At 35.0% G+C, this 21,868-nt stretch overlaps 1 protein-coding gene across 3 annotated transcripts in view; it reads right to left on the bottom strand.

Annotated features, from left to right (window-relative positions):
* Positions 1–2,836: 2,836 nt before the first annotated feature.
* LOC106465123 (urea-proton symporter DUR3-like) overlaps positions 2,837–21,868 on the bottom strand; it is a 23,667-nt gene continuing 4,635 nt past the window's right edge. Inside the window, exons 1-8 of one of the 3 annotated variants that reach the window (XM_022392959.1) lie at positions 18,282–18,290; positions 13,362–13,814; positions 12,785–12,901; positions 8,500–8,769; positions 6,868–7,098; positions 5,793–5,931; positions 5,499–5,664; positions 2,837–4,006 (exon numbers count right to left, since the gene is read on the bottom strand). In XM_022392959.1, coding sequence (XP_022248667.1) covers positions 3,007–4,006; positions 5,499–5,664; positions 5,793–5,931; positions 6,868–7,098; positions 8,500–8,769; positions 12,785–12,901; positions 13,362–13,814 — 2,376 coding nt within the window. In that variant the 5' untranslated portion in view covers positions 18,282–18,290 and the 3' untranslated portion in view covers positions 2,837–3,006. Of the gene's footprint in view, positions 4,007–5,498; positions 5,665–5,792; positions 5,932–6,867; positions 7,099–8,499; positions 8,770–12,784; positions 12,902–13,361; positions 13,815–17,440; positions 17,491–18,281; positions 18,291–21,868 lie in introns of those variants that run through there. The other 2 variants (XM_022392957.1, XM_022392958.1) reach the window with 2 other exon arrangements.

The following is a 21,868-nucleotide window of genomic DNA, read 5'->3' on the forward strand; positions in this document are numbered from 1 at the left end:
CCCAGGAGTTGGCGGTGGGTGGTGATGACTAGTTGCCTTCCCTCTAGTCTTACACTGCTAAATTCGTGACGACTAGCGTAGATAGCCCTCGTGTAGCTTTGCGCGAAATTCAAACCAAACCTCTTTCTTCTTGATATTTTAATAATTTCATCATGTCCAATAACATTTGGATTTCTCTTCTTACACGTGTGATCATTATCAAGTATTTTCAAAGTTCTATTTTACTTTCACAAAAATAATACCACTTTTGGCACAAATGATGTGATGTTGGTTTGTGTTTTTTTTTTTTTTGAGGAAAATAATTGAAATCCAGTCCACTAAACGATACAGAATTAGTTCATTTCTTCCTTAACGTTTCTAAAAGTTCCCTGTTGTAATTTTTACTTTGTAGACCAATTTTGTCAAATGATGCCCAAAAAGAAACATCATGCATACTAATTGTACTACAATTAAATTAGAAATAAACTTACTTGTACAGTTTCACGGCTGATCGATCAAGAAACTGAATACACGTGGTAATTAACAATGATCCAATTGTTTCAATAAAACTAGATGCTTTACTGGACTAAAACTGATTGGCTAACACTCTACCGACTCATTAGTTATTCACTGCTCGCTGAAAGCAAAACATTGATTCTCATACTTATAATCTAGTCTTGTTTATAGACGCTTCGCAAATATACTAGATTTCTTTGACATCATCTAGAACCTTGTAGGCCTACTCCCACAAACTTTCTTGATCTTAAAGACACTCCACCTCTAGCTAACTTCCGAATTAAAAACAATGAAATTATAGCCTACAATATTATGTTACTGAAACATATTCTGGAAGTTAAATGAGATTCCAATTTCTATAGGCTAAAAAAGTAAATAAGTAAAACGTTAATATTCTTTTTAAGCCGAGCGTAGCCTAACGGTTAGCCAGGCGGACTGTGAATCTGATGTCTTGTTTTCGCATGGAAACGATCTCCGCAGTTTGGAGAAATGGGTACCTTATAAGCATGACAGTCAAATCCCACTATTGATGTTCACTAACTGCTTTATTTCTAGTCTGTCAGTCCAAAATCAGGTACGGTTAGAAATGATAGCCCTTGTGCAAATTTCCGAAACAACAAACAAATATTGTTTATCGGTTTATTTGATCTACTCGTCACCACTAGATGACTGAATTTTAGCTTTTTTTTTAAATTTTGTTTTGTGTTGTTAAGTATAAAGACACACAACGGGCTCCCTGTACTGTCCGAATAGAAAATGAGCCCAAAACAATTGCATTATGAGACCTCAAGCCCAAGATTTAGTACTTAAGCGCAAATTTGATTTACAGCAAAGTAGCTTTGGGTTGTCTGCTGGGATCACTGCGGGGAATCAAACCACGGATTTCAGCGTTGTAAGTACTTAGACTTACCGCTGTTTCACTGGGGACGAGTGCATACTAATAAGGCATGTATCTTGTATGTTTCTGCTAATTTTCTGAATGCATCGAGAATTACTTATTTCAAACAGAACGAATACAGTTTACTCATTGGGCAGTTGTCTGTGGTGAACTTTATTCAAGTGTAAAAAGAAGAAAAAAGGTTTTGTTATCTAACACATAAAACGAATTGAATTCATTTACAAGGAGTGTACTTTCTGTGTGTAGGTTTCTTCAAAACTTAACTAGAGTTTTGTGATTCTGAATCCTTATTTTTAAGTACAGTATGGCAACATGTATACATCATGAAGTTTTTAGTTGTTGATTTTTTTAGATCTAGCTGTTAGCATGTTCGGACTGTGTACCCAAAGATTCATTAGACGCGTCCCGTTGGTGTAAAAACGCGCTCCGCACTTTGATATTATAGATATGCTATAAAATCCTATTACTCGGTTAGATAAAAATAGCTTGTTTTCTTGAATTTTGCCCTAATCGTCTCTAATTTTTAAACAAACTAGAAAAAAAGGCATATAGTCAACACCACCAACTCTTGATCTTTTTCTTAACTAACGAATAGTGGGATCGACCGTCACATTACAGCGTCCCCATGGTTGAAAGGGAGAGCATGTTCGGCGACAGATTTGGACCCCACCACCCGGAGATTGCGAGTCGATGGTAAGTAACTTTGACTGGCTAGCCGCCTTCCCTCTGATTGTTTGTAGTTAAGCACAAAGCTACATAATGGGCTATCTGTGCTCTGCCCGCCACAGGTATCGAAACCCGGTTGTAAGTCCGCAGACATGCCACTGGGGGGTCCCTTTCCTCTAGTCTATCAGTTAAAAGTTAATGACGACTATACGCTAATAACGATTTGTGTAGTTTTTGCTGGGAAATTCTGAAGAGATTTTTATTTTCTAACCAAACCCAAAGCGCTGACGTAGCCATATTACTTAATCAATGCCAATTCTTCTCTAAAATTTCTCCAAATGATATGAAGGCAAATAACAGATTTTTGATGTTTATGCAACTAACTATCTATCCCTACATTTTTCAATGTGATACATATATTTTCCCTTGTTAACACCAACACCATGCTCCTTGATTTCTAGTTAAAAAAAAAGAAAGAAGAAACAAATAAATCGTGTAATATAGCACCACTTCAGTCACTGTTTCTTTTTTTGTTGTTGATATTATATAATATTTTTAAAGGAATCAAGTTTAAAATGTGTCACAATTGTGTTTTAGAAACTGATTTTTACATAAGTTAATATATAATTAATACTGACGTTTTTATGAGTGTTTTTTTTAATGTTGAAAAGAACAGTAGACAAATCACAACTACCTTTTCTTGGAAACCAATTTATTTCTTCAAGTATGATATATTAGTTTCTACTGTCTTTTATAAGACATAAATCTTTAATAGCGCCACCTTGTGGCATTTCGCACCAAAGGCATCGGGTAAGTCTGCAACTGTTGCCTTATTTAATATATAGATATGAATAATATTTAATATACGACTAATATTAATCAACTGTACGGGAATACCTTATATGTCATGAAAGGAATTGTGAATATGTTATAGTATATTATCATTGTTACTTGTTCACGATTTTATTTTGCTTTTGATTCGAAAGATACTGCCTTCGTATTGTTCCTATTTCTTGTATACATGGGACAATGATGATGAAAGCTGCAGCTATATAGGTCCAACCTCGGGAGATTGAGGTCCATGCGAGAAATCCTTTTGAATCCAATATCCTTACTGCGACCATTACTCCTGGCCATACACCAATGAAGAAAATAACTAGCAGTATACCTGCGCTATATGCAATGGTTCTGGCTGTCTTAAAGGTTTGTACCACCGATTCCAAGGATGGTCGATCGTGGTATTTCTCTTTAATTTCTATATCGAGTTCTTCACGGTAAACGTATGTCCAAGGATTCAAGGGGTTATCAATGTTTCTGGTTTTTTCCCAGATACGATCACTTTCTTCATTAGATAGAGATTCTGACGTTGCTAGGGAAACAACAATGCAGAGCAATCCACCCATTCCAACAGATGCCAGGTTCCCTATTAACATTGGAAGTTCCTTGCCTGTATTGGCCAGAAAGTCCCCCAGACCACCAGGAAAAGTAGAAGCAGTTACAAGCCAAGACACCAAACCACAGATACACCCTCCTATGGCACCCGAAATCATCCCCTTCTCGTTCAGTCTGGACCATAGAACAGAGAGGGTGATGGGAATCACCGTGGAGCTGATGAGGATGCCAGTGAAGAGATAACTCCACGAAAGATTCAAGTTAGCAGCATAACACAGCAAGAATAAAGGGTTAATTATGATAGTTGTCCACATGATACACCAGTTTTTGTAGTTCAATAGTTGTTCCTGGTATTCACGATACTCTTTATGAACAGAACATGTAAAATGTGGTTTCACTAGGGACTTGCACTCAGTACGATTTGAAGTATCTTGCTGACAGTCGATACATGATACCATGCTTTTACATCGACAAAATTTATCTGCTTCATCGATTGAATCAGGTGGTGGGTAAGGTTTACCACAAATTATACATTCGTCATCTTTCACATTTACTCTGAAATCAAAAGATTATTGTATTTTCTTAATATTCCATACCCGATAGAAATAATTGCTCGTTACTCCAGTTTTCGGCTTTAAAATAAAAACTTTGTTACTTAAAATAATAAAACCCTGTAATATGGGCAGTGATCCAAATCTTTAGTAAAAATATTCTTATTGATATTTGAGATAATTACATTTCTTTGACACAATAAATGACATCTAATATAATAGCGTGGGTTGTACGTATTATGAAAACATAATCTCCAACTAAAAAACACAAGCACATGACCACGTGTTTGCAAAAGTATGTTTCCAAAGGATATAAAAACAACCTAATATTAATTACTCAATAATATATATACATATATTTATCACTATTCAATATTTCTCCTGAGAGCTTCAGCAGGAACACAGTCTACAAAATAATGTACAGAGCTAGTGTACTTACCTAAAACTCTGTACGTTAATGTGTGCAGAATGGGTCTCTGGTGAAGCCCTCAGGTGAAATACTGGACAGTGATAAATAACCAAAAAATCTCTAGAGTAACACAAGACCAGTTTTTGTGTTCTTTAAAATTGAGCTCACAACTCCTGTAAGCGCTAATATTTAAAAAAATGACGTCACTATTCTGTTATAGTTTAGGCAGTATTTGAGTGCATAATTTAAGTAGATAATAATCAATAAGAGTGAAATATTGTTGAAGTTATTAGTTTAAGGCAAACGCACAAACACACACACAAGGATGGTGAAAGGATTTTGGACGTGAAATGTTGTGGACTTGGACACCTCCATCTCCATTATACATATTTTTTAGGTTATCTATCAAGACTTGCGAATAGAGTTTTAACCTCATAGACGGTGTATTCTCATAGTTGTATTGGTTCTATCTATGGAGATATCTCTTCTATTAAGGTACATTCTAGCGCTTGAAATCTCCATTTTTATTCACCTAAATACTATACTCAAATACATACCCAAAGCTAAAGCTAAGCCTGCATATCAGTATTTTACCTGTAAGGCTAAATCTAAATGTTATTCTTAAGTACTTTTCTCAAGTTAAAGGAAAACTTATATTTGCATTTAACCCTAAATATAATTCTAAGGTTTAACCTAAGTCTAATTATCAAGATCTGAAGATCTTGTCTAAAGCTAAATCACAACAATCGTTTAATTCTTTTAATTAAAACCTAATGAAAATTGATTTTAAAATCTAACTCTAAATATAATTCTAAGGTTTAACCTAAGCCTAATTATCAAGACTGAAGATCTTGTCTAAAGCTAAATCACAACAGACGTTTAATTCTTTTAATTAAAACCTAATGAAAATTGATTTTAAAATCTAACCCTAAATATAATTCTAAGGTTTAACGTAAGCCTAATTATCAAGATCAAACTAAATCTGAAGATCTTGTCTAAAGCTAAATCACAACAGACGTTTAATTCTTTTAATTAAAACTTAATGAAAATTGATTTTAAAATCTAACCCTAAATATCACGATCGTACCTGAAAGGCTGTATGTACGCTTGATAAATATCGTAGATAATAACGGAAGCGACAGCTATCACCTCAGCTGACCCCGTAGACATAACAGCCATCAAAATTAAGAAGATCATGGCATATTCCCCAAAGCTGCCCAAGATGTTCTGAGCTACGACAGGAACTACTAAACCTGAATTCATTGGAAAATAATGTGCCAGATGAGTTCCTTGTAATAGCAGAAAATAACAGTTATATATATTTAGTGTTTAGAATTGATATACACACAAAATGGGAACTTCAACTGTAATTACGTATTACCTCGGTCTACATCCTCAGGAGTCAGCAGTGGTTCACCTTGAGCGCTGCTGAGAGCTAGGTATGAAAGACCCAATGTAGTAGCCAAAGAAAAGGGAATAGCGAACCAAGTGAGTCCTCCTAGGATAAATCCCCATACTCCCTATAAGTGATAGAACAGTCACTGACTTATAAAACAACATGAATCCCCAAACTCCCTGTAAGCGATAGAACAGTCACTGACTTAGAAAACTAGAAAATTATTCCATAAAATTCTATAAGTGATAAAACAGTCACTGACTTATAAAACAACATGAATCCCCAAACTCCCTGTAAGCGATAGAACAGTCACTGACTTAGAAAACTAGAAAATTATTCCCTAAAATTCTATAAGTGATAAAACAGTCACTGACTTATAAAACAACATGAATCCCCAAACTCCCTGTAAATGGTAGAACAATCGTTGACTTATGAAATTACAGGATTAACCCTTACCCTACCTGTTGGTGATAGAACAATCACTGATTTATGAAACTACAAAAATAATCCCCAAAACTCCCTCTAAGTGATAAAAAAAATCATTGCTATTAAGCGCAAAGCTATACAATGGGCTATCCGTGCTGTACCCACTACGGGTATCGAAACCTGGTGTTTAGCGTCATAAGTTTTCAGACAAAAAAAAATCATTGACTTATGAAAGTACAGGATGAATTCCCCCACTCTCTTTGATTGATTAAAAATATATTGAGTCACAAAACTAAAGAACTTAAAATAATTTAATCTTGTTTGGATTTGCAGCGTACTAAGATGTAAGTTTCAAAAACATATTCATTCGAGTAAATTGTTATACAGTGTATTTTCTTCGTTAATTTACCACAGTCCACCAGTGGATCATCGGTAAGTTTACGAACTTAGAAAGATAAAATCCGGGGTTCGATTCCACGTGATGGACAGAGCGCCAATAGCCTATTGTGTGGCTTTACGCTGAAACAAACAATTTACCATAACGAAACAGAATCTCGTGTTTCATATAAAATTACCCTGCACAAGTCAGAATGCTGTGTAATAATTGTAAAGTGTTCCAGTTTGAACAACGTACCTGGAGTGGTTTGGCTGCCACGCTGCTCTGCCAGTATGATTGATCACAGAAGACAGTACCAAAGTTACCTACGATATTGATAATCCCGAAGAAAAAACCCCCGCTGGAGTGGAAGGTCAAATAACTTCTCTCTTCGTTTCCTTCTGGACCTAAGGAACAGACTAGGTACCGGTATATATTGTCGGAGCTTCCAAACAAATTATCTTCATGGCCCAAAGGGTTATAGTAAACCTAACTCAGAGAAGAAGGATTAGATGCTATTACATCACTCAAGTTACCAAAATACATCAGTTGTGGTGTTTTGAATCTCTGAACATCATTGAAAAATATATAATCATTAATGGAGTGTAATAATATGTTGAAGATTACTAAAATTACGTGAAAACACGACCCCACACTGGCATGAAAAGCACATACTTTGTTTTTCGCTTGAATAATTAGGGTCGTTAATCCAAAATTATGCTTTGTAATTCTTGTTATCTGGTACGCATAATAATTATAATATATATATTATAATATATATAAATACAGATATTTCTAATCACTTCTAATCTACACAATTTATTTCTGCCTTTAAAAACAAAAGTATGAAATACCAAATTAACTTTTGGGAAGCTTTATTAGGTATCAAATCATTACTAAGGATTCAATAAGTATTTATTACTTTAGGTCAATGTTTCTCAACCTTTCCCAATATCATTCACCCCTATAAGTTGTTTACAACAGCTTACTTATCCCAGTTCAAAAAAAGACAAAAAGTACTAAATTAAAATGTAAAATTCTATATTATGACTTAAATATGCATCAAACTACAATTACAATGAAAACAACATAAAATAAGCAAAACAAAAATGTATTTATCAAACTACAACTAGAATATATGATAATAACTACTAACTTTTGAGTTCTTGAATTTGTTGTATAATTGATAATACTTATTCACCCTGATTCTGATCTCATTAATCCCTGGGCGAACCATTCACCCTGATTCTGATCTCATTAACCCCTGGGCGAACCATTCACCCAGTTGTGAAGCACTGCAGTTTAAGTGACCACAAAACCTTATGGAAGCGTTGTACATTTGTTACTACGTGGTGGCGTAGGAAGCGGAAGGAGACGGCAATTTTCAATCTGTCCCAGTAAAAATGCACCATAATTAGAAGAATCACTCATAGTAAAAGCAGGAGATTATATAGAATTTAATCCAGAACCCAAGAGCGTCCAGGGCCCTAATTGGCACGCCAGTAACGCACATTCCCTCGCTTCACTTGGTCAAATATACCTCCCCCCCACACACTTTTTATTTGCCTCCTATTTGATTTCTTCGCTCCCCATTCAAGCCGTCTCTATGCATCATCAGTCTCAAAGTGCATGGGTTCCTCGCCCCTAAATATATTGTTTATGGAGTTAATTCGTAAGTAAAGAGTAATAAAGAAAAATATTTCAACGAATACGTTTGAACAAATCACATTTCTGTTAATCTTGATGAACAGGAATACTTACACCTTCAAATTAGACGTGAAAGTGTTTTCATATTTGTTCCAAAAATACGAATAAACAAAGCATTTATGAAATTTCTACAGCTGATAAGCTTCGCCGTATTATGAAATATATATCAAAATATTATCTTACTTCTGTAACCAGCATGAGTAATATGATAAAGATGATCGTGGTGTTGAAGTAGGAAACATAAAACGTAGCTCCAAGTCCACCAATCAGAGTGTAGCCACCTATAACAGCAGTTAACATAAAGACAGCAAGTTCCATGCTGAGGCCCTTAATTAGACTGTGAAGTACAGCAACGCCAGCCAGTGTCAAAGAAACAGCCACTACGATGTTGGTGCAGCATGCAAAGACACAGAAAGTGATGTGGGTCTTCTTACCGAAACGAGCTTTGATCACCTTAATGCAGAGAAAAAGCATATGAACTTTCTTACTGAAACGAGCTGTAATCACCTATTGTTAAAAAAACCAGCTGTACTATATTTCAGTCTATAAAGATTTCCAAAAATTAGACTTTTTTTAATGACTGTACTGTTTTCTCAAGTTTTAAATATTCTTGTGCTGAATCCATACACAATTATATTTTTAAAATATTTTTGTTAAGTAAATTTTGTTGGAAAGGAGAAACCGTTAATTTATGAATTTCAATTAAAAACTAATAAATGTTTATTTGGATAATAATAATAATTAAAAATAATACTCAGTTATTAGTACATTTGACCATCAACTGCTAAGGTTGGATGATAATAATAATAAATAATACTTGGTTATTAGTACATTTAACTATCAACAATTAGGGTGATATTATAATAATAATATAAAAAATACTCGGCTATCACTAAGTATGTAGGAATAGGCCGAGAAGAAAATGGCCGCCACATTCATTCTTTTACTAGATTATGCTTACAAATAACTATTAATGTTGAGTTATAGCCTTATTTGAGCACCTAATTGCCATTATCGAGTGTTTCTCAGCATGTATAGCAGTAATATTATTCTGTTTTTCTATCACACGTATTTATGTGGAGAAATAATGAAAAGGAAAACTACTAGTTAGCAGTGAGTTCATTTTATATGCACATATTATTTCCATATTTCATAAATGACAGTTTATTTCATATCGCCAGATGGCAGCACACATTATTCTTATATAACGACCGTTTGTAGCTTTTCATTGCATAAATATATCTGCCAAAATAATTTCAGTAAAAACAAACAAATAGATAAACAATAATCTAAATTAATAGATAAACAATAATCTAAATTAATATTCAAAGTGTGAAGGAGATCAAGTATTTATGCAACTGACAGATCTATGTACGTGTTTTTAATGTCTGAGTTTAAAAACATCAGTTTCTTAATTATCAAAACAATACATGATATAGCAGTCTACTTTCTTTGGACTTGTAGGATGTTTTTGCTTATATTTTGTTATATTATTGTGCATGTATTTCTTCTCGTAGTAGTGTTAGTTTGGAACTACTTTAAGTGGATTATTCTTGAGGAGGGCAGGAATGAATACTGCTTCCCCCACCTTCCTGGCACCACAACGGTCAGTCAGATTTGTCGTCGATTCGGACTCTTGGCCATCGGCTGTTATAGACTCCCTATGTGCTTCTCTCGATGGTGATGTCATGGACTGTCTTCAGCACTTCAGCTCTGGATGTTATGTTGCAAATTGTCTTCTTCTTCTGTTTCCTAGAAGTTATTGGGTTATGGCTGTTTTTCCCACAACAATCAGTCCATCACTGTGGAACCTGCTGGTCTGAATATCAAGTAGATGACTCTTCGTTCTGATCCACTTGAGATACCTCATGAGGTTGTAGCTACTGCACTTACTCCATTTGGTCGTGTGTTGAAGGTCGAGCACGACTACTATCCATCTCGTCCAGGTTGTTTGCATGTATAATCGTCACTCGAAGATCGATATGAAGAGTTCAGTACCAATTTTTGTGAAGATTGGTGGTTATATTGTAATGGTAAACTATGCTGGTATGCGCCGTCTGTGCCATCGTTGTGGTCGTGAGGGACATCTGCTTCATTCCTGTGATACTGTTCGCTGCCATAAGTGTAATAACTTTGGTTATAGTGTCGACGAATGTACTTTGTCTTGTGACATCTGTGGTGGGAGTCACCATTCCTCATTTTGCCCTCAGAGGGCCCATTCTTATGTTCACAAAGTGGCTGGTTCTGAGTCTTTTCCTCTGGGAGTCTTTGAACCATCCACTGACCTTGTTGTTAATGTGCCTGTGGATCAGTTCATTTCCTCTGCCGTTGATGTTGTGCTGTCGTTTCTACACGCAGTTGTTCCTGTGCTGCCTGTCCTGCCAGATCCTGTTGTCATTGAATCCCCTGTTGAGGGCGTGTGTGCTCTGTCCCAGGTGACGTGTTGGTTATTCCACCCCCAGTGGTTTCCCATGTGTCACCTTCAAAGGATTCTGTGTCATCTGTTTCTGACCCTTCTAGCCTTCCTAGTTCTTCTGATAAACTTCCTCATTCCATTTGTGGTTCTCCATTAGTTGTTGAGAGTGTGGTGCTGGTGGAGCACACCAATACTTGTTCGACACATTGTCTGCTCAGTTGTATTGAGTGTGATCCAGTTTCTTTTCCTCCCCTGACTGGTTCAGTTGGAGTTTCCACATCTTCCAATGTTCTGAACTCATCTCCCTCTCCTTCTGTTCGCTACCGGAAGTGTTACCTCCCCATTGCTGTGCCTCCTCTCAGGCCTTCAACCTATAGTGACCCTCATCAGTTGTCACACTCTTCTGGGGCATCTGGGGACCTGCTCTCTTCCAATGTGTCAAATGATATACATATGACTGATGCTGTTAGTTTCATGAAGCGTGTTTTGTCGACTTCATCATCGTCTATCACAGCCAAATGGCACTGTCTATGATGTATGTATAATTTTTTGCTCTCTTCATGGTTCTTTCCTGTTTAGCTCTTAACATCCAGGGCCTGTGTACTCCTGCTAAGCAGTGATATATCACTTCCCTTTTTGATCGTTTTCGTGTCGACGTCATTTTTCTACAGGAGACTCATTTTTTGTCGAAGTCAGATCATTTTTCGTTTGTTCACAGGTTTCATGTTCAAGTGTTTTAGTTTTTTGCGACCTCTCGTGCCCGCGGGGTCGGGATCTTATTTAACCCCAATTTCAGAGGTTCTGTTCTCTCTTCCTATAGTGATGTATAGTCTTAGGTTGGGATTTTAATTGTGTTCTTGATCCTCCTATTGTCAAAATTGGTGGAAATCCTGCTGTAGGTGTTAAAGGTTCCCAATCACTCAGTGCTTTACTTTCCGATTTTGACTTTCGGGATGTTTGGCGTTTTTTTTATATGATTCTGCTTTTATTATCACTTGGATTGGTCATGGTGTTTCTTGTCGTCTTGACCGTTTTCTATGTTACAGGAGAGTTGTCCCAGTTTCTTTCTCATGCAGCTGTTTATCCTGTGGGAAGTGCCATCAATTATGTTTCTGACCATCTTGCTTTTTCTTCTCATTTTTAAGGATTTCTCCCCTATTCATCGGGGCATTGGAGTGGGGTGGCTTAATGTATCTTTATTAACTGATGCTGTGGTTCTTGAGGATCTGGGTGCTCTTATGCTCAATTAGTGCTTTGCTCCTCCCATTAATGATGTTTGGTGGGCCAGTTTAAAGGAAGCTTGTGTTCACTTGTTGCAGCAGGCTGGCGTCCGGCAGTTACGAATTGATCGTTTGCACCTGAGGCATCAATAAGCAACCTTAGCAGCGTTGTCCTGGGGTAACCCTGATGATCCACAGGTTAAGTTGGACATCGAAAGGCTTCTTTGACCGCTACCTCTTCCTACAAAGTCATTCTGACCATTGCACAGTGTAGACCATGTTTTAAGTTTATATATATTGAGTTCTTAAAGCTTATACAAAACTTTTGGTGGGGGTAATAATATGTTATATTATAAATAAATTGTGTGAAAGTTAGGGTTTTGGTGTTATTTATCATAGCATTCACCCCCACATTTTCGGAGTTCATAACCCGGACAAAGGACGGCACTTCAGCTGGTAATAAATAATTCTCACTTATTAGCACAATTAACCATTAATTGCTAGGGCAGTGTAAATTTAACCATGAACTGCTAGAGTAGGGTAATAATAATAAATACTTCTCAGTTATTAGTATATTTAACCATCAACTTGTAAAGTTATTATCCATAACAATTTTAATTTATTAATAAGTAGTATATATATACATTTTGTTACTACTGAGATTTGTGTATTTTTTATTCTCTTACGTTTATAGTAGCTCCAAAATTAATAACATAGTTTTTTAACAAATTATGAATATTGTACAAAATTAAATATTTTGGTATCAGTATGACCCAACTCAAAATCGCTATAGATTCGTAGCAGTTTAAAGGGTAAGAAATACTGTACTAACTTGTAAGAATGTCTTGGCCCCTGGAGCTCTGGTCTTCAGCTGAATGGACAAAATGGCAAACAAGACAACCTGTATAGTAGCTCCCGCAGCATACCAATAAGGCCCGCTTATTCCATACTGTTAGAAAAACAAGATTATTAAACCCTTCGGAATTAGGCTTTAAAACAGTGTCAACCAAACTGGGTAGATGAAAAATAGCATCATTTAAACTCAAAATAGTTAACAGCCACTATGAAAAGTTTGACTTTTTTTTAACACTAATGTTAACTCTTTCACTTCCACTTCTCCAAATAAAGAACTCTTCCAGAAAGATGCTTAATAATAATAAACACGTTTTAATACTTCATTATTTATCTGAAGCTTGTAAACTTTGGGAAGTTTGGAGGAGAATACCCTTTCTCAATAAAATTGTTATACAGAATTCCAAGATCACAAGGAAATGACACTGAGAGGGATATACGTGAGTCTGTGACAGTAAACGAAAAGAAAATAACATTTCCGAAGTAGAAGGTGAAGCAGAAGGATCGCTTTTAATTTGAGAATTTAATGAAATACTTAAATTTTATTTTCATCTTACCTTACTAGCTACAGTTGAAGATTGGAGCAAGGTTGCACTCCAAGTCCACTGAGATACAATGGTTGTAGCTGTTAGTCCAATAGATACTTTTCCTCCTGCATCAAAGGTGGTGTCCAAATTATCAGCATCGTGGTAAACATGTTTTCGCACCATGTGAAATAAAGAAGCAATAACAGAAGCAAAAATTCCCACAAACGTGAAAATAATAATAGCCATAGTAAGATTCACTGTTGGATCTACGCCTACCCGTACGCTAGTATTGTTTCTAGCAACTATAATGCTAGGATCACAGTCTTCTGGTAGCTTTTCCAATGTGTCATTTATCAGGCTTCTTACATTATTTAGTATCTTGCGACCACGTTGTTCTCCATGCCCGACAGAGAAGAAGAAGCAAATAAACAGACATATGGTAGACTTTATCTGGGAAAGTGCCTTATGGTCAAGATATTCCATCTGTTCATAGTAAGAAAATGTAACAAATAGTATCTTTCTATTTTAACGTACTTTATCAACTTTAAAAAAAAAATCTTATGAAACTACTTTTGACAAGAGTGTTTAGTTTGTTTTTCGTTTGTTGTTCAGATACGCTATGGACTATCTGTGCTCTGCTAGTCGCAGGTATCGAAGCCTGATTTTTAGTGTTTTAAACTTTCATACTTACCGCTAAGCCACCAGGTGGCTATACCCAAAGTCAACTGTTGGTTGTGGAGTAACAGATCTTTAATATGATCGATGACATTTCCAAGAAATAGGACGTGCAGTTTCTTGACACAAAATATTTTTTTAGATTTTCTTTAAAAGTCCTACGGTGGGACAGCGATAAGTCCACTGACGTACAAAGCTAAAGTCCGGGGTTCGATTCTCCGCGGTGGACACAGCAGATAGCCCAATACAACTTAGCTCTAAAGATCAAACAAGTAAAGCAAACAAACAATTCTTTAAACATATATGGCAATATAACGATTTAATCAAACGATTTCATGATAACAGGATTAGAATATTTGTACCCGCTAAGCTGTTAGGTCGAACAAATTTTCTATCGAAACGTACTTTTTGTACTTCTTTGTGACTGGGTTATTTTATTATTTTTTTAAATTAGGTCGGCATAATGTAGAACTGTGAATCCGAGGGTCCAAAGTTTGTGTCCCGTTGCGGCTGTGTTATAAGAGTGACGACCAAATCATATTATTCGATTAAAGTAGCCCAAGAATGGACAGTGGGTGCTATTGATTAGGCACAGTCTGTCAATTCAAAGTTAAGGTTTGTTTGTCTGTTTTGGATTTCGCGCAAAGCTACACGAGGGCTATCTGCGTTAGCCGTCTATAATTTAGCAGTGTAAGACTAGAGGGAAGGCAGCTAGTCACCATCCCCCACCACCAACTCTTGGGATATTCTTTTACCAACGAATAGTGGGATTGATCGTCACATTATAACGCCCCAGCTAGTCACCATCACCCACCACCAACTCTTCGGATATTCTTTTACCAACGAATAGTGGGATTGACCGTCACATTATAACGCCCCCCACGGCTGAAAAGGCGAGAATGTTTGGTGTGACGGGGATTCGAACCCGCGACCCGCGGATTGCGAGTCGAGCGCCCTAACCACCTGGCCATGCCGGTTTTTCAAAGTTAAGGACGGCTATCGTAGATAACCCTTCTGTAGTTTTACGACTATCGCAGATAACCCTTCTGTAGTTTTACGACTATCGTAGATAACCCTTCGACGTAGTTTTACGACTATCGTAGATAACCCTTCGACGTAGTTTTACGACTATTGTAGATAGCCCTTCTGTAGTTTTGCACGTCTATAGATAGCAAAAAAAAAAATTAAGATATAAAATCTAAGACAGCGGTGTCAAAGAAAATGGACTACAGGAAATATAATTAACACTCAGTTACAGGTCTAATTGAAAAGCGTTAAATGGTTATAGCTGTTTACATTTATATAACAATGTGTTTATTTTTGAAAAGCATGTTGTTAAATCTGTGAATAACCTTACAAAGTTTGAGGATGCGCTGACAATTCGTAATGGTGTTTACTTCTTAGAATGTGGACTGAATGACGAAATAGAACAAGGTGTTGTTTTCTCTCGTATTTACTGTTAGTTTTATTTTCATAAATATTGATTAAACTCAAAGCAATAAAGTTTAAACTCATGAAGTAGAAATAGTTCAAGATTGTGTGTAAAAAACTTTTGTACTTTCTTCATGGAACTTATTTTGCTCATCATTGAAATCTTTCGGTTTGCATCACTGCTGGTGTTTTCAACAGCGCCAATGCTACTCCTTCGATTGGAAGATTACTTCAATGTTAAATTGTGCACGTTTTTACACTTAGCAAATTACCTCAAAGTGCAAAGTTCTCAATTTTATTTAATTAAATATTCTCATTGAGAGGTACTTCACTTTTAGTTTGTTTGTAGTTGAGCACAAAGCTACACAATGGGCTATCTGTGCTCTGCCCACCACCGGTATCGAAACCCGGATTCTACCGTTGTGAGTCCGCAGATATACCGCTGTGCCACTGGGGCGGCACATCCATATGAAAACCAATTCAAGTGACAAATACAATATGTTTTATATTAAGAAATATAAAATACACAAATACCAAACTGAAAAATTAACTGAGATTTTATATAATGTATGAACATTAATTATAATACATTGTAAAGGTAAACATAAAATCTACCAAAATTTACATTTTAGAAATATAAAGTACATCGTAGCTCTAAAGTTTCGTCACAGAACTTTTATTTCAGTTAACGATGTAAGAATATATAGAGACATCTTGAAATCTGTGTATGTCATTATTACGAAACTCGTGATTTCCATCTTAGTTTCTACACTTCTCCAGAGAGAGGGAACTGTAACCCTTTAGGTACCAAATTGTTTTAAATTCATTCAGTCATTTCTATAGACTACGGAATACAGGGTTCAGTATTTATTGATATAATGCAAGGGGTCAATATATATATTTAATGCCAGGGCTCATTGTCCGTATATATGTATGATTCCAGGGTTCTGTGTATATATATGTTAGTATAATGCCAGAGTTCAATGTATATATATGTACATATGTATAATGCCAAAGTTCAGTATATATATATAATATATATAATGCCAGGGTTCATTATATATATATATGTATGTATGTGTGTGTATATATAATGTCAAAATTCAGAGCTTCGGGCCAAAACTATTAGGAACAACTGTGTAACAAGAGTGTACTGTTTCCTTACACACTAGAAGTCCAAGAGTTGGTGGAGGGTGCTATTGACTAACTACCTTTCCCCCTAGTCTAGTAGTTTAAAATTCACTGGTAGATAGTCAGTCCTTTGTGTAGGTTTTTAAATGTAAGGTATAAGAATTGACTCTTTAGATTTAAAAGACTATAGGAATGAATTTCTTTCTATTTAAAAGTGTGTTTGTCCTCGTTGTTCAAATATTTTCTTTTAAAGATGTATGATCACTACGAAATATACTTTATAATAGACTAAACATATCTGAATACAGATATACCTCACTGCAAAATAAATACAGATCTACAAACGTCTGATTATAGCCTCAATATACTTGAGTATATGGGATATACATACATATACATATATATATATATATATAAACCAAAAGGCTAAAGATTTATGACTACAGACTAAATATGTTCAACTACAAAATGGATATACTTTACTACAGATCAAACACGTCTAATAACGGCAGATTAAAGATTTATGAGTAGAGACTAAATATTAGTAATTACAGAGTAAATACACCTGACAACAGGTTAAACATTTTTGGCAACAACTAAATAGACCTGACCACAAACTAAGCATACTTTTTTTTTAATACAGATTAAACTTCTGTAACAGGAGACTAAATGACCTGACAACGAGATGGATATATCTGATTGCTAATTAAACATGCCTGACAGCAGACTAAACATTCGTGACTACAGAGTAGATGGCCTGACCACAAGATGAATATGTTTTACTGGTAATTAAATATACCTGAAAAACAGACTACACGTACACTAGAAAGACAGTTCTCAGGTAAATATATCTATGTCAAATATATACTTACTATCATATGTTTATCTGTCTCTGCAGGTTTCTAACTATTTCTTTGCTGTCAGGAAAAAGACCATTATGAAACGCCCACAACCACTCAGTCCCTGTATATCTAAGTCCTTTGACGGTATAATGTTATTTTTATCTGTTAATTAATCAAAGTTATATTATCTTATGACTGGGTGTTTTCTTATATAGTTGTCAAGAGGACAATTGGAAACATTGCTTGATCATTTCTATCATATCACGACTGTGCAAATAAGTATATCTGTTGTAGGACGTATGGCTAAAATTATATACGTCATATCGTACATTTACCAACCTACTCGACTTTGTAATCCTATAATATACATGATATAATGGAATTTCCAGCCGACTAAAATGTTAACTATGCACACATATAACATACATGATATAATGGAATTTCCAGCCGACTAAAATGTTAACTATGCACACATATAATATACATGATATAATGTAATTACCAGTCAACTAGACTATGAACTATGTACATATATAATATACATGATATCATGTAATTACCAGTCTACTAGACTACAAACTATGTACATATATAATATACATGATATAATATACATTATATCATGTATATTATATATGTACATAGTTCATAGTCTAGTAGACTGGTAATTAATTACCAGTCAACTAGACTATGAGCTATGTTCGTTTGTTAATTTCCCGTATAATTTCTTTCGGATGAAACTTTAGCGATACAAGTCCTTTCTTAAATAAAACTAGTTTATTCTTTCTCAATTCAACTTTGTAATACACTTAATTTCCATAGTCACTTTAAAGACATGCTATAATTCACAATGATTCACGCATTTACTTACGGTCACTACCGCGCTTGACTCAATTGTCCGTCTTTATCTCTGTCTGTCTGCAATTCCATTCTGATTAATTTGTCTCACATTATCCGGCGCACTTATATACAGGAGTAGAGGGCGCCTAGCACATACTGGATTATTCGTGATGTTACCCGATCCCTCTAGAATATCATGACGTGTTACCAGCATCACGTGACTACCGCTGTCGTAACAATATACATGACATAATGTAATTACCAGTCTACTAGACTACGAACTATGTACATATATAATATTCATGATATAATGTAATTACCAGTCTACTAGACTATGAACTATGTACATATATAATATATATGATATAATGTTTTTCGTGAGCAGCATTTCCTATTTTATTTGTTTGTTTGTTTGCAATTAAGCACAAAGCTACACAATGGGCTATCTGTGCTCTGCCCACCACGGGTATCGAAACCCGGATTCTAGCGTTATAAGTCCGCAGACATATCGCTGTGCCACTGGGAGCTATGTTATCTGTTTGTTTGTTTCTAATTAAGCACAAAGCTACACAATGTGCTATCTGTGCTCTGCCCACCACGGATTCTAGCGTTGTAAGTCCGCAGACATACCGCCGTGTCATCGGAGGGCTGTTTTATCTGATAGAAGATGAATGATTCGCTCATCCTTGTACTGTCAATAGCGTATCGAGGTCACCTAAATATGTTACCATAGCAATGTTGATTGGCATGGATTTACGATCTTTCGTAGCCTGACTTGGTTGGATAGTCCTTATCAACTAAGATAAAGCAATATTTACTAAAACTGAAGTGTTGACAACGATGGTAATTTCTTATAATTTCTCAATCACTATAAAGCATAGAATAACGAAGTTTTCTATGATTATTTACTCGATTTAAAGCTGTGCAATACAATAAAGAATATTTAGATAACACAGGCTTGCGAATTTAAACTTCATAAAAGTTTATAGTATTTTGGCACTTGTGTATAAAGTTAAAATCATACTCTGGAGTTGTAACGTCGAAACATGTAGAGTCGTCAACTTTTTGAAGGCCATAGATAGGCCTAAATAAAATGTTTTAAATTATGTGCCAGTTTAACGTTGAATATTATTTATGATTTCATAATAGTTGTTTTTGTTTTAACAACGAATTTTCCACAATTCAGCTACTCAGATTTCGAAAATAATATTCATTTTTTTTCTATCACGTAAGGATTTTTTACAAATCGGGAAGAAAAAAATTCTTACTTAGATCAAATTATTATTTCGTTTACCACAATGAACATTTGATATTATTAAGCTTGTTAACAAAAATACAAACAAACTGAAGAAAACGGAAGAACATTGTGATTTTGTGTGTGTGTGTGAAATCTACGTCTTTTAGTCTCAAAACTAGGTGTTGTGGTCTTTCTTTTATGTATTGCGTTATGACGGTTTGTGAAAAATCTGTACGCGATGGAGAAAAATGGATATAATTTTCGGATTCAGCGTACATGAATTACTGTAAAAAGTTCAAGATAATACAACCATCGCAGGCTTGTGTTATTAAAGCCTCTTCAAGCTATCCAACATAAAAGAGCATTTACTTTACTAATGCTGTTGACAGCGATACAATCAAACAAAAAGTTTATTGTTTATTTAGGCCACTTGAAGAAATACGACACAACAAAGTAGAACAATTAGTACTTATATATCACTCATGTCATTTCAATATGTAGAATAGAACAAAATATCTGGATTGTTAACACCGTGGAAGTTCAAGAATACAACAATAAATTACTAATGTCATTTGAAGGTTTACAATACAACAAATAATACTTAGATTTTTTAACACCATTTGAAGTTCAACAATACTACAAAAGTACCTATAAATTACTAATGTAATTTGAAGGTGTGCAATACGACAAAGGATACTTACATTATAAGCGCCTGGATTACTACCAAGATTTGATATTGTTCAACAATACAACAGAGTAGACCTACATTATTAGCGCCTGAATTACTACCCAGATTTAATATTGTTCAACAATACAACAAAGGATAACCACATTATTAACGCCTGGGTTACCACCAAGAGTTGATATTGTTCAACAGAACAACAAAGTATATACATTACTAGCGTCTGGATTACTGCCCAGAATTGATATTGTTCAACAGAACAACAAAGTATATACATTATTAACGCCTGGATTACTACCAAAATTTGATGTTCTTCAACAGGACAACAAAGTATATACACTATTAGCGTCTGCATTACTACAAATATTTTATATTGTTCAACAGAACAACAAAGTATATACATTATTAGCGCCTGGATTACTACCAAGATTTGATCTTGTTCAATAGCACAACACAACATACCTACATTATTAGCGCCTGGATTACTATCCAAATTTGATATTGCTCAATAGAACAACAAAATATTCCTACATTATTAGCGCCTGGATTACTACCAAAATTTGATATTGTTCAACAGGACAACAAAGTATATACATTATTAGCGCCTGGATTACTACCCAAATTTGATATTGTTCATTAGAACAACAAATATTCCTACATTATTATCGCCTGGATTACTGCCCAGTTTTGATATTGTTCAACAGGACAACAAAGTATATACATTATTAGCGCCTGGATTACTGCCCAGATTTGATGTTGTTCAACAGGACAACAAAGTATATACATTATTCGCGCCTGAATTATTGCCCAGATTTGATATTGTTCAACAGGACAACAAAGTATATACATTATTAGCTCCTGGATTACTGCCCAGATGTGATATTGTTCAACAGGACAACAAAGTATATACATTATTAGCGCCTGGATTGCTGTTCAGATTTGACATTGTTCAACAGGACAACAAAGTATATACATTATTAGCTCCTGGATTACTGCGCAGATTTGATATCGTTCAACACGAACAGAAGCTACCTTACAGAGACGTTAAGAAATGAAGCTATTAAAATAAGAAGCGTATAGTCATTTCGAATCTGGACAGATTGGATAAAAAAGGAAAAAATAAAACTGATATGAACATTAATAGTGTAGTAGGCCAATACTAATATTATGAAAACGTATGAAATAATTCTGGTTCTAGAATAGGAAACGAGACTGACTGGTTTTATAACTATAGGTAAGAAATCAGGTGAGGTGATCAAAGCTTATTCTCTAAATATTTAGGTTTTTCAGAATTTTAGCTGAAGATGTAGTTTTATCATCATGATGAAACGTCAAAACCTGTCCATTCTTCTTCTTATAATTTATATTCTATGAACAACATTTATTAGATAAGTTGAACAACTATATACAGATCGTCGTATTGAAGCTAATAAATTTTTCCTTGTTTTGCCTTGTCACAGAATTATTTATTTATATATTTTGAAAGGAAATTTTATGCTGAACGAAAACACATTTTAAGTATAAAATGATCATCTTATAATGTCATTAGGGATTTAATAACAACGGAAAAATGGAAGATAAGCATTATCTAATATTGTTCTTTATATAATTCTGGCTTCCTTAACGGTTACCCTCATCTATTTATTGTATATTTGTTTGTTTGTTTTGGATTTAGCGCAAAGCTATACGAGGGCTATCA

The sequence above is a fragment of the Limulus polyphemus genome, unplaced genomic scaffold (assembly GCF_000517525.1).
Source record: "Limulus polyphemus unplaced genomic scaffold, Limulus_polyphemus-2.1.2 Scaffold1844, whole genome shotgun sequence".
Taxonomy (NCBI): Eukaryota; Metazoa; Arthropoda; class Merostomata; order Xiphosura; family Limulidae; genus Limulus; species Limulus polyphemus.